At 38.0% G+C, this 13,173-nt stretch overlaps 1 protein-coding gene across 5 annotated transcripts in view; it reads left to right on the top strand.

Annotated features, from left to right (window-relative positions):
* Positions 1-13,173, top strand: part of UBR5 (ubiquitin protein ligase E3 component n-recognin 5) — a 156,442-nt gene that overhangs the window by 117,170 nt on the left and 26,099 nt on the right. For 3 of the 5 annotated variants that reach the window (XM_067537338.1, XM_067537337.1, XM_067537336.1), the window contains 7 exons: positions 2,816-2,889; positions 6,787-6,959; positions 7,062-7,175; positions 7,876-8,096; positions 11,125-11,245; positions 11,326-11,424; positions 11,835-12,078. In XM_067537338.1, the coding sequence (XP_067393439.1) occupies positions 2,816-2,889; positions 6,787-6,959; positions 7,062-7,175; positions 7,876-8,096; positions 11,125-11,245; positions 11,326-11,424; positions 11,835-12,078 (1,046 nt within the window). Of the gene's footprint in view, positions 1-2,815; positions 2,890-6,786; positions 6,960-7,040; positions 7,176-7,875; positions 8,097-11,124; positions 11,246-11,325; positions 11,425-11,834; positions 12,079-13,173 lie in introns of all 5 variants that reach the window. The other 2 variants (XM_067537335.1, XM_067537333.1) reach the window with 1 other exon arrangement.

The following is a 13,173-nucleotide window of genomic DNA, read 5'->3' as shown; positions in this document are numbered from 1 at the left end:
CTACTTGGGCAATGTGGCCGCTAGTGTAGAATAAGGAGTTAGTTGGCTTTCAAACCCTTCAGATTTTTTAGAAATCTCCCATTTTGAGAGGAGCAATTAATCATCTTAGCGGGAGCATATATTGATTGACAGCCTTCATCCATCAATTCCATTTCCCCTTTGAGTTTTGTGGTGCTAACACTTGCTTATGATTGCTAGATATATGGGAACACAACATAAATCTGTCCTTAGTTCTCATTATTGGACTTTATCATTTTTAGTTTTTTCTTTTTATCTGCAATGTTCATTAACTGTTTGGGATGTTTTTGTGATATGAATATTTTAGGGATTTTTTTTACTGCTCTTTTGTTTTTATTGTATTTGTTATTTATTGTATTTAGTCAAGAGATTCTCCAATGCAACATCAAAATAGTCGTCATTGTTAGATTGTATGTTTGTTGCTAAATTGTCATGATCGTTCAGCACAACACATTCAAGATTTTACCCAGGTTAATTTTGGACTGGGGAGCTGTGGTTCAAGCCTTGGTCAGCCACTGCTGAATGCCTAAGTTTGGCTTGTTGCCATAAATCTGTATCTGTAACTCCATATCATAACTTGTCTAGGAATTGGAACATTTCCTTGAAACATGGAGCTTAGTTCTGCATTGATGTGTTGCATTTTAGCTTTGAAGTACTCACACCACTCTTCATGGGTGTCTGTTTACCAATACGCTGTAAAAACCTAGAACATGAGAGATTTTTCCATTATATGAGAGAGTAAATACTACATTAGTATAGTGGCACTGTATCGTTGCTCTTCCAGTTTGCTAATATATAGAACCTTTCAGTTGTATATCATTGATTCAAATCTAGCCTTAGTCAGTGATTACCATCAGATGGGAGTTCAGTAGCCTGTGTTTTTATTGATCTCTATCTAGTTTCCAAAGGACAGTTCATACCACGTAAACCACCATCAAAATTGACACTAATTGAAAGTTTTGGTAGCCTCTGTTTAGAGGCAGAGGACAAATGGGTACGGAGATTGAACTATCTTGTCAAGCCTAGAGATAGTTGCTTTTAGATAAGATTGAGGTACATCTGCAGGACATTTGAGGGAAACATACTATTTCTGTGCTCCTGCATTATCCTTCCTGTGGGTAGACTACTTCAATCTCCACTTCTTTCAAGTTTCTCATCCAGTACATTTAATGAGCTCTGAATTCTCTCCCTAAAATTTAAAGAAGAGGGTAAAAGCTATAACATTTCCCACATTTTAGATCCACTTCCTTGGCATACTGCAGACTGAAGTTTTCTATTTGGAAAGTTATTGGTGGGATAACTATTAGACCTGTCAAGTGATTAAAAAAATTAATCGTGATGAATTTCTAAATTAAAGAAATTAATTGCACTATTAAATAATAATAGAATACCTTTTAAAAATATTTTGGATGTTTTCTATATTTTCAAATACATTGATTTCTATTACCACACAGAATACAAACAAGTACTGTAGTGCAATCTCTTTATCATGAAAGCTGAACGTAGAAATGTAGAATTACTACTACCACTGTCTGATTGTGATACACATTAGATATGGATTTTACCTATTTATATGCACATGAATAGCACCATTACACAATATGTCCATGTCTTCACAATCATACATTATACCTAACTTTGCAATGGTTGAAACTACAGCTGGTCAAAAGGGTTCTAACGTAACAGTTTCCACTAGAAAATTCTGATTGGACAGAATCTAAGCCTTCTGAGTCTATTGTTCTGGAAATGTAGATGGAAAACAGGTTAGTGAGCCCTTGTTTGCAAAGGAGGGGTGGATTTTACTTCTGGGACTTGGCATATGGCCAGGGAGGAGAAGCTGTTGCAGGGAGGCTGACCTCACCAGGCCCCTGTTCTCTCACTTTTTTTCTGCTGGTGACCCTATTTAGACTTAAAAAAAATAATAATCGTGGACACCTCCTCCCTCCCCATACTCAGGGCTTCACCGCCACTTAGTTTGGGGGGCTTCAGCCGCGTTGGGCATAGGGCTCCGTACTTCAGCCCCTCTCAGGGTATGGGGCACCATATTTCATCCCTGCCTTGGAGCTGGGGGCTCTGGGCTGGGGCTACCACTTCTGATGCCTCCCTTCCTGCCCAGAGGTTTGTGATTAATGGGTTTTAAAAAATTAACACAGTTAATTATGTTTTCTGTTAATTGCAGGTGTAAACTGCAATTAATTGAAAGCACTGCTTACTATTGATTAACAAGGTTAGGTTAACTATATGCCACTGATTGACTTACTACTTAAATTACATGCCAAAAGAGTACATTTTGAGTACATGGTTTTTTTAACTCTGTCCTGGAGATGCAATTTTCTAGTACCTGAAAAAGGATTTATAGAGCTTAGCTTTCTCCAAAAGTCTGATCTGTCATAATTCTGAAAGTAGTATCCACTGTACACCTCTTTTGTAGCGTAACTCAAGTGTTAATTCCTTTTCTCTTTATGTGAAGCAGTTGGAAAAAACCCCCTCAAAACATTGACTTTTTGAAGCTACAGCTCAGTTTAGGTATATATCAGAAGCAGTGTGTGCCTCAGTGGAAGGAGGGGGAGCTGTCAGAAAGTGGTCAAAAAATACTTTCAAACTTTGTGAACCAAATCCCAGTATAACACAGTGGAGGCCAGTTAGGCTGACATTAAGAAGGCACTACCTTCAGAGAACTACACTTACAGTAGATTAACTACTCTTACTAATTATTCTGTTGCTTTTATTGCATGGTATTAGTGTTATATTTTCAAACCAATTTCTTGTAGAGGACTGACTGATTACTTTCTTAAAGGACTCGGGAGCTCTTGGAACTGGGTCTTGATAACGAAGATTCAGAACACGAAAATGATGACGACACAAATCAAAGTTAGTATGAGAGAAAATTTCTGTCATTTACCAATATGGAGCATCCTCCATGTTTATTCCCCTTTGGCATACTAGGGCTTTAACTACACTTTTTTTTTTCTGGGTGGGAATTTTGCTACTCCAATATACAATGTAAATGGTGGGAGGGAACACACAAACATTTGGAGTAAAGTTCTTTGTTTTTAGTAATAACCCACTTACAAGTATCATTTTACAAAATTTCTTCTCCTTCTCTTAGCCTTCCTCCTCCATCTTCTCCCTGTGTCCGTTTCCTAGTTGTGTGTTTCTTCCTAGTTAATGCCCCCTCACAGTAGAGAAAGATGATTGCAACTTAATTATTTCTATATTTCTGCACAGTAATGTTTTCACAGTGGCAACAAAAGTTTGAACTGGATTAGGACTGCATGATTTCAAGTTGGTACAAACTGTTGCTAGTAAAACTGGGAAAGTATCATTGGGCAGGAGCACAGAATCCATAAACTAAGTGATTGTTCTGAATTATTTTCCCAAGTGAATGAGTGTGAGGAGAGAAGATGCAGGTTTGTTGTTCTGAATCCAATTTATAATACCAGTGCTCTGATAGCGTGGGGTGCTATATAAATATTAGATATTGCATGGTTCAGTTGACATTACTCCAGACTGGGAGTGAGGAGGTCTGGGATATATTTCCAGTCCCGAAACTGACTTGTGTAACCTTTGGAGATGTTGCTTCACTTTTTTTGTGCCTCAGTTATATTCCATTTCTAAAAAAGATCAGGATGCTTGATGTGCTAGGCTTCATCGTGGTGATCCCAATCTGTGTGTCTGACTTTCAAGAGATGGAATTTAAAAGGGGCCTTGCTAGACATACTCAGGTGAAAGTCCAAGATGCTTTTTTTGCTTTTGTTTTTATAAAAATTACAATTTGAGGGTATAATCTTCTTCTGTAAATTGAACTCTCACTGATATCAGTAGCATTTCTTTGCCAAAATCGGAATATGGCCCTCAGCAAGTTTAGAGTTCTGTTTCCACTGCAGGAGTTGACATATGTACAGAAAACTTTGGGGAATGCAGAAGAATGCACTGCTTTTAATACTTATCAACTTTTCCAGGGAAAGTATGCAGTGTATAATTTGAGTTTTGGCAGATTTAGGAAGGAGAAATTGTCTGTCAGAATTGGTTTTTTTTTTTTTTTTTACCCCATTAAAAAAAAAATAATATGCATGTTAACTTCTGTTATTTATTTGGAATTGTAAAGTGTGTGTTTACTTTAAGCTTTTGAATTCACCTGTTCAATATGCTTTCAAGGAATTAAGCTTATATAAGTTTGTAAGCCTAGAGCAATGTGTTTAGTCATTTAAAGGCTTTAGCAAAGGTTTGCAAAATTACCCAGCTGTAACATTAGGTACTTTCATCCTTAACTTTGGAGTGACCCTTACAAAGTTTCATACAGGTTCAGATACTGACCTCTTCTGAAACTGCCAACATAAGTGTCATTTGTATTAGTGCTTTCTATTATGTGCATACTCTCTATATAGGAATTGCACTGAGACCATCAACTTGTTTCACATTAGACACCTTAGACACAGTTGTCTTATTGCCAGAAGTGAGCTGGACATCTTGAAGACCTTGTTCTTTCCAGTCAGACCATTGCTTTAATTTTATCATTGGTATCAACACATCCTAAAGAGAGGAAGAAATCTGTTTCCACCTCTCTGTAGCTGGCAGTGTGACGTTTAGGGTAGGATTTTCACACGTTCTTGGCAGTCATCTAATTCTCCTAGCATTAAAATAAAGGGACTTTATTTGACTCGCATTGATTTTTGTGGGAGTAATGTTAGGCCAAAGCAGACTTTTTTAAGAATCACACCGTCATGGTCATGCCTTCTTGTATTGAAGGTATGAGCTTTTATTACTTTGCTCCTTTGTTGTCAAGAAGCCTTTAATACTATCCTTTGAGCTTTATTCCATGCAATATTCATGATCTGTTTGAGATTGTGTTTATTCTACTCGAGAGCTAATACTGTGTGGCACTGTGCAAAGCCTAAGATGGGCATAAAGATATGGTTCCTTTCCTTTTGCCTTCAAAGATATTGGGATAGTTCCAATTCTTTAAACTACACCCATCTTGAATTACAGATAGTCTCATACAAAAAACAGTTAAAAGAATGTTAAGGTTGCAAAATAAAGCACTCTAGCCAAGCAGTGTCAGTTAACTTGTGTATACAACTTTCTCCCTTTTGCACATATGGCAACTTCAGTTACATGGTGGCATGCTGTTTTCTTCAGAACTCCTTCTTCATTTAGTGACCAGTGAGGTAGCTGTTAAATATTGATTTTTATATTCTCCATTCAATGAGTTTGACTCTGAATTTATTCATTGCATATGCTCCATGCTGCACAGTGTATCCTTGCCTCATTCACTCCAGACATACACCATGATAACTTCAAATAGAATTGGGTCAAAAATAAGGTACAGCTGTTCAGGCTCCTGTCTCATTCACTGAGCTCCATCCAGTCTGCACATAAAGTGGGGCGTGGGTATTGCAGAAAAGAATAGTATGTGATCATGCAGGTAAGCATGTGTTGTAATACTTAGGGCTTGTCTACATGAACATTTAGTTCACAGCAAGCTGGGGTGTGAATCTATTCCACGCTAGCTTGCTGTGGACTAGCTATCTGCATGGACCCTGCTGATGTGCATTAACACTTTGTTAATACCCTTTGATCGGGTCCTCTGAAACTGGGGTAGGTTAACAAATGCATTAACAAACTGTCAGGTGGTCCACTCATACAGTTAGTTCAGGGCAGGCTACTGTGGGGTATATTCACACCCCAACTTGTCATGAGCTAATTGTTCATATGGGCAAGCCCTTAGACGCAAGGGAACAGAGTTAAGGTTGTTGATCTAAAAATATAAGATTGTTGGCCAGTAAAGTGGGGCCTTACGTTCAGCTAGATGGAATCTGTTTGTAACATGGTTACTTTTAAAACCACATATGTTGCATTCAAAGAAATATCAGGGAATATTCTAGGCATCAGTGGGAAGAACACTATTGATTTTGATGACAGTTGGAAAACCAGGACATTGGAGAAGCTTGATTTCCATGCAGTGCTCATTTTGTGCTGCAGAGGAACATTATGACATAGAAGTAACTCAGCCAGACTCTCATTAACTTAGGCCAGTTCATTTGCATACTTCAATCCCATTGGTTGAAACGAGTCAGCAAATGAAACTGCAGGTCAGAACTGAGGTGCTTTGACAGAATTGAGAGTACCTGGGGTTCAGGACTGGAAGAGCAGAGGCTGCTTCAGATCAGGAGCTACATTGGCTGAGTAGAAGTGAGACTGAAGATTTGTACTGTGGCTCCTCCACACTATTTCTGGCTCAGGTAAGATCATTTATATTTGGCCAGTCAAAACTGTTCGAATTCACTTAAACAGTGGTCATTTGGTGGTACTGCCTGCAGCATCAAATGGGCACTGTCAGTGGGAAAGAGGATCAAAATGGGTCAGCAGGTTAGGATTAGGGTAACTGGAAGCAGGGAAAGAGTGACTGGCTGAGTTAACTCTGAAGTCACATTGCTACAGCTCAGGTTCTTCTGCACTGTTGCACTGTCAAGGGGAACAACACAGAGAAAAGGAGGAGCAGCTCAGAGGACTTAATAAAATGTAGGTTTACTGGCAGTATCCTGTAAAATTACTACAGGTTTAGGTATAGAGAGACTGTGTTCTTGCCCCTCCCACCAACTGCCAGTTCAGCCTACATAAGCTATGAAGTGTGTGATCCTCTAGTGAATTCAATTTCAACTTTGACATTTCTTGGCTTTTAAATCCTTAACTTTTCATCCTTAATGTAACTCTTTTATAACCTTTCCTAAGGTTTTTTTTAAGAGGAAAAACTTTTCTGATATTTAGGTACTACACTTAATGACAAGGATGATGACTCCCTCCCAGCAGAGACTGGCCAAAACCATCCATTCTTCCGACGGTCAGACTCCATGACATTCCTTGGTTGTATTCCACCCAATCCATTTGAAGTTCCTCTGGCGGAAGCCATCCCTCTGGCAGACCAGCCACATCTACTACAGGTGACACCAGAGACTGTATGCCTGAAGACCCTTACTTGTAGTTTGTTTTTCATTTCTAACTGAAGTATATTATTTACCCAGTATGCTTCTATTAATTTTCAGCCAAATGCTAGAAAAGAAGATCTATTTGGCCGTCCAAGTCAGGGTTTATATTCATCCTCTGCCAACAGTGGGAAGTGCTTAATGGAAGTGACAATGGATAGAAACTGCCTTGAGGTACAATTACAGGAATTTTGTTTTATTTCAAAGAATGATGCTTATGAAAATTAATAATACAGTGTAATCCCTTTAAAACAAATAAGACAGTTGCTGGGAATGCTTCACCACATGGAAAGTATGAAGATATCTTTTAAAATGGTGGTGGGTCTAAAATAGCCAAGTAAAATTTGAAAACTTAAAAAATATATTGTTTGAACATACTTTTGTCTGTGTTTAAAATAAGCTGCTGTTTTTTCAAACATATCTTTAATAATCAAATGCATGCTCTGATTTGTTTTTTCAAGGCTACAGTAGTTTTTTGGGATTTAGTCTTGATTTATTAGCATTTCAATTATTTGAGAGAGAAAAAGGGAATAAAAAGTCTCCACCTCTAGAATGTCTTAGTTAGATCCCCCAGAGCCTGAACTGCTGCCATCTTGAAGTGCTTTAGTGCTTAAAATTCCACATTGTATGGTCTCTGGGCAAGCTAAGTTCATCATACATTAAGTGCCACTTCTGTATTAATACAAAAAAATTAACAGGAAAACTATATACAAAAGGTCCTCTGAAGTTTTACACACTAAAATTGTGGTAGAAGTATATTAGTCTGTTCATGAAGGACAATATTCAGTTTTTCTTGGTTTTCTTTAGGGTGTCTAATTTGAAAAGGTTCATGGTCTGCATTTGAAATGTAATTAAATGACATCTTCTTGTTTAGGTTCTTCCAACCAAAATGTCTTATGCAGCCAATTTAAAAAATGTTATGAGCATGCAAAATCGGCAAAAGAAGGAAGGAGAGGAACAAAATGTGCCAACAGAAGAATCTGAGAGTTCAAAACCAGGGCCTTCAGCTCATGATCTTGCAGCACAGCTGAAAAGCAGCTTGCTGGCAGAGATAGGATTGACGGAAAGTGAAGGCCCACCTCTTACATCATTCAGGTACTCAAAGAGTAAAAAATAAATTGTTCTATAAAATAGTGCAAAATTAAAATATCTTATGTGGCATTACAAGCCTTTAGTAAGAAGCTTCCGGAAGTAATTAGAGACTGAAAAATATTCAGGACACTTCTAAAATTGTATCCAATCAACTTTGAAACTAAGTAATGCAGATAATTGAGCAGAGGTGGATAGAAAGATGGGTGAACTAGAGTGGGAGCCTTTTACTACTTACATAGTTTGTATCCAGAGGAGGATTAATTGACTTCCTAGGTAGCCAAGTTCCACACCGGAATTGGCACTATTACCATCTGTACTGGGAGTCTCAGCTGGGTACCAAAGATCATTTGATGGGCTTAGAGATTGAACTGCCTTCATTATTAGTCCCCTCCAGAAGAGAAGATTGAGGTATGTGGGAAAGGTGGACAAAGCTGGTGCTCCCACTGTTTGTTTTGCTACTTCTAGATGGGACTTTGCTCTCTAAAGTCATGATCAAATACCTTTTATAAACACTAAAAGCATCCTTGGAAAAAAAAATTCACAAAAACTACTTTTGTTAGGAAATTAATTTTGAAATGTGTATCAGTGGAGTCTGTTTAACATCTAAAAATGTTATACTTTCCATAGAATAATTCCTCTACTTACGTTTATTTAAAAAAAAAAAAAACCCTCAAAAGAATGAGTATGGAAATGAATAACTAAGGGATGCAGCAGCTTCTCTGACTCCTTTTCTTACTGTTACCCCATGTGAGTTACAACTCCCTACTGAACCTAAATTGTGCCCACCTTGCTGTGTTCTGAAATAATATACATCTGTGTGTATACACAGTTATAAGAATTAATATGCAACTTAAAGCTAAATATTTCATAACTAAATAATTCACAGGATTCATTAGCATAGATCAGAGCCCCATACATTTTATGTTTGAGTAATATTTATATGAATGCACAGGTAAACATTATCCTTGGAAGTATGAGATAGGGTGAATATATGTTTAAATATATATAGACATGGCTGATTGGTATGTTTACCAGCGAACATTTTTACTGTTTATAATGCGTAATAGTAACATACTGTATTTTAAAGAATCTTGGAAATATATCCTGTCATACAGAAAGGGTGTTTTCCAATCCCTTAGTAATCTTAATTTTATGTATATATGCAAAGGGGGCATTGCTGAGACTGGGTAGGGAGAAGTTACTTGCATAGCAGGATAGAAAGTAAAGGAGGACTATATGGCATGAGTAAAGTGGTTCAACTCTAGACTTTTATGTTTTTGAAGTAGAAGAATTACTTGGAAGGCATAATGCATTTTCAGAGGCTATGTCTACGCTGCCAGCTCTGCAGCGATTGATGCCATGAGATCGATTGAGCAGTTTGTGGAGACCCGCTCAATTGATCCTAGATGGGCTCTCTGGCTGATGGTGGTAATCCACCTCCCCAAAAGGAGTAAGGCTGCATCGACGGAAGATACGCAGGCCACATAATGTAGCTTGCGTGTCTCCCACCAACTGCCGGCAGCCGTGTAAACCAGGCCTAAGTGATAAGACTCCATTGATGCACACCTTATCCTCGATTAGGAAATAGTTAAGTTTTTGTTAATACATTATTTGTGTAGTTGTTTTGGGTGCCATAAGGTTAAGTTGGGTTGGCAAATAAGATAGATTCCCTGCATATGCATCCTGTAATATCCCTCTTTTCCTGCATCCACTTCCATGCCCTCTTTTGTGTTTTCGTTCTCTATAGTTCTGCTATCCCAGGGGTTCTCAAACTTTTTTTTGCTGGGCCCCCCTTTGAAAATGTTTTATTGTGACAACCCCCTGCAAAAATGATGATCCCTCCCATGCCATGGCACGCCATCCTTATCAGCATGCATGGGGGCTGGCAGTTCACGACCCCCTGACTGGTCATGACCCCCAGTTTGAGAATCCTGTTGTTTCCCCTTCATTTTCCTATGACTCATCAATTTTTGTCTCCCTACATATGACCCCTTTTGTCGACCTCCTCTCCTAAAACATGCATTCATAAATTTGAAATTATGTTTTCATGTCATCCCTTCATATGCCCTCTCTCCATTTTCACTGCGCACAGCACAGTTGCTTCTGGCTCAGCTCAGCAGCTGGAGTCAAGGTCATTTTTTACATAGCTGTACATATTTTTTTTAAATGATGCTCTTTTTGCACTTAAACTTAGTTTCTAACACTTCTCACTCATCGCACATACACACCTTCAAAATGGGAAAAGCGTTAGAATAAGTTTTAGGAAGTAAACTAAGCTCAACTTTCATAAGTGTGACTTTAAAAACTCTTGACTTTTACACAACTTCCTGAAAAAGTATATTCTGAGATGAGATGCAGCATGCAAAATTTCAGGAAGAGTGGTGTCTCTTTGGAGAAGTTAGCATTTGAAAATTGGGCATAAAATGGACAGCTACTTGCCCCTTCGTTATTTAAAAAAATAAATAAATGGTAATTACCAACACGGTAGGCACAGACTTTTATTTAATTGGGCAAGCTTTGAAGTATCTTTTGCCAGCTTTGTGTGATGAATAGTGATTAGTGAAAACTTATCTGCTCTGTTTCCTATGTATTACTTAACTAGGATATATGCCATAAATTGCATGCTAGCTGATATCTGAGCTGTATTTTTCAGGAGTTCTTACAATAAAATCATATTCCTTATTGTAGCTTTCTGTTATTACCACTTAAAACTCCTATTTTATATGTGGTGATTGTCATTAATAATTTACAGTGCCGCTTGAAGTTTAAATTTTGTCCAGATCTTACAATGAAGGATTTCATGTTTGATATCTAAACCTCTACATTTAAGCTTTCCATTCAAACCAGAGCATGAGCAGTTCTGAAGCTCCTAGTTCTAGGTACTAGAAAATCAGGGAATTATTTTGACTGCAGTAGTTAAACAAAAGTAGAAATATACAGCTGAATAATATCAGAGGTTTAACTTAGTGTTTACATTTTTTAAGTATTAAAAGTTTTTTTGGTATTTTTTCCCCCCCCCCTGTTCTGCCAGGCCTCAGTGTAGTTTCATGGGAATGGTTATTTCTCATGATATGTTGCTAGGACGCTGGCGCCTTTCTTTAGAGCTATTTGGCAGAGTGTTCATGGAAGATGTTGGAGCAGAGCCTGGATCGGTATGTATTTTCTGTTTTGAACACCATATTTTGTGTAATTAAATTCTACAGCTAATTTTATTATTTTGGTTTTTTTTAAGATTTTGACTGAATTAGGTGGCTTTGAAGTAAAAGAATCAAAATTCCGCAGAGAAATGGAAAAACTTAGAAACCAGCAATCCAGGGATTTAACATTGGAGGTAAAAAATTAGTTTTATTTTCCTGATTTATAACCTAATTAAAAGTAGAATGCAGTGAAAGCATAAACCTTGAACAACAGAATATAAAATTATATTAACACACATTACAATATCTGTGTTTTAGTAATTTGATACAGTAAGTTGTGTTTCAAACTCTGGAGCCAACATTTTGGAACACTTTTCAAGGTGGGGACTCCAGTGGATTGGATGGTACTGCATTGCCATTACTGTGTAGTGTTATGGATTCCTCCATCTAGTTACTCCTTCCAGTCATGTTTCAGGGAACTTCTACTCAAAAATACTAAAAATCCTCTTGAAATAGCATTTGAAGCTGAAATTAATATTTGTTCTGTTGCTCTGGTGATCACTACAGAAGGATAAACACTTAATTTTGCCTGTGTATTTGCTAGGTTGATCGAGATAGAGATCTTTTAATACAGCAGACGATGAGGCAGCTCAACAATCATTTCGGTCGCAGATGTGCTACAACTCCAATGGCTGTGCACAGAGTAAAAGTTACATTTAAAGATGAACCAGGAGAAGGCAGTGGTGTGGCACGAAGCTTCTATACTGCCATTGCACAGGCTTTTTTATCAAATGAGAAACTACCAAACCTAGATTGCATCCAGAATGCCAATAAGGGCACCCATACAAGTAAGTACCATAGAGAAGGTCTTTCATGGCTACCATTAATGATAACTTTGGACATGCATTTCATTTTGGAGTATTAACTATATTAACTCTGTTATGCTAGCTGGGAGCTAAAATTTCTAATATACATTAGTAAAACCAGAAAGACAGCTAAATGTCTAGTGGCTATAAGGTCTCCCCACAATGTCCTGGAAATGTGCCTGAAGGGATTTCCTCCAAGCTGAAAGGATATATCAATTCAATTCTTGTTTTTTTGGCCAAAATTGCCAAAAAGGGAGGCTGATTGAGTATTTTTTGTGAGCTAGCCTTTTGTCCACTTAGAATTAAATCAAAACCATCGACTCGCCTCACTTAGAACATAAACTAGCCATGAGTATCTACTATATTTGGACAGTGCCAGAACGGATGAACAGACAGCCGAAAGGTGAAAGGCTCTATAACCCACAACCATCCCATCCAGTCCCATTTCGTCCTTGAGATCAGAGTGAAGCGATATGCTATACCAGCACTTGTCTTGTGGAAATTTAAGTTCATTTTCTGTAGAAACTAATTTTTTTTATTTGGGTTGGGGAGGGGGAGAATGTCTAGTTCTTGCAATTGTTTAGCGATTCTGAACATGTGCTGGTGCAGTGCTGAGTCTTCAGGAAGATTAAAATAACTCTACATGCTTACCCTCATACCTAAGGTGAAAGATCCTAAATATAATGGAACTAATGTGGGTTTGCTGTGTGGGAGCAGGTTGCATGGCAACTTTACTTGGACAGTTTGGTGTGGCTGGAGCAGCGCAGAGGAGTGGACTACATCACTGTGGGGATCCACAGACTCTAATACTAAAGTCCATGGACTTCCAGTAGTGGCATTGGAGTCACTATACAGTTGTTCCTCACCTGCACACTGTTTGGGGGCCAGGGTAAAGGAAGAAAGGCTCTGTTTCCCCACAGTCACTCTTGGAACCTCTGCTCAGATCATTTTAGTTGGCATTTGTGTAGAGAGATCTACATTCGATCTGAATGTATAAATTTTCTCCATTTATCAGTTATGTGTTTAAGAGGTCATTAGGAATCAGTTAAGTCCACACACAAAATTTATTGATCTCTT

The sequence above is a fragment of the Emydura macquarii genome, unplaced genomic scaffold (assembly GCF_026122565.2).
Source record: "Emydura macquarii macquarii isolate MOO-44397 ecotype Brisbane River unplaced genomic scaffold, CSIRO-AGI_Emac_v2 contig_383, whole genome shotgun sequence".
NCBI classification, from domain to species: domain Eukaryota; kingdom Metazoa; phylum Chordata; order Testudines; family Chelidae; genus Emydura; species Emydura macquarii.
Note: the sequence above shows the minus strand (reverse complement) of the source record. Positions and strands in the feature narration are given on the sequence as shown.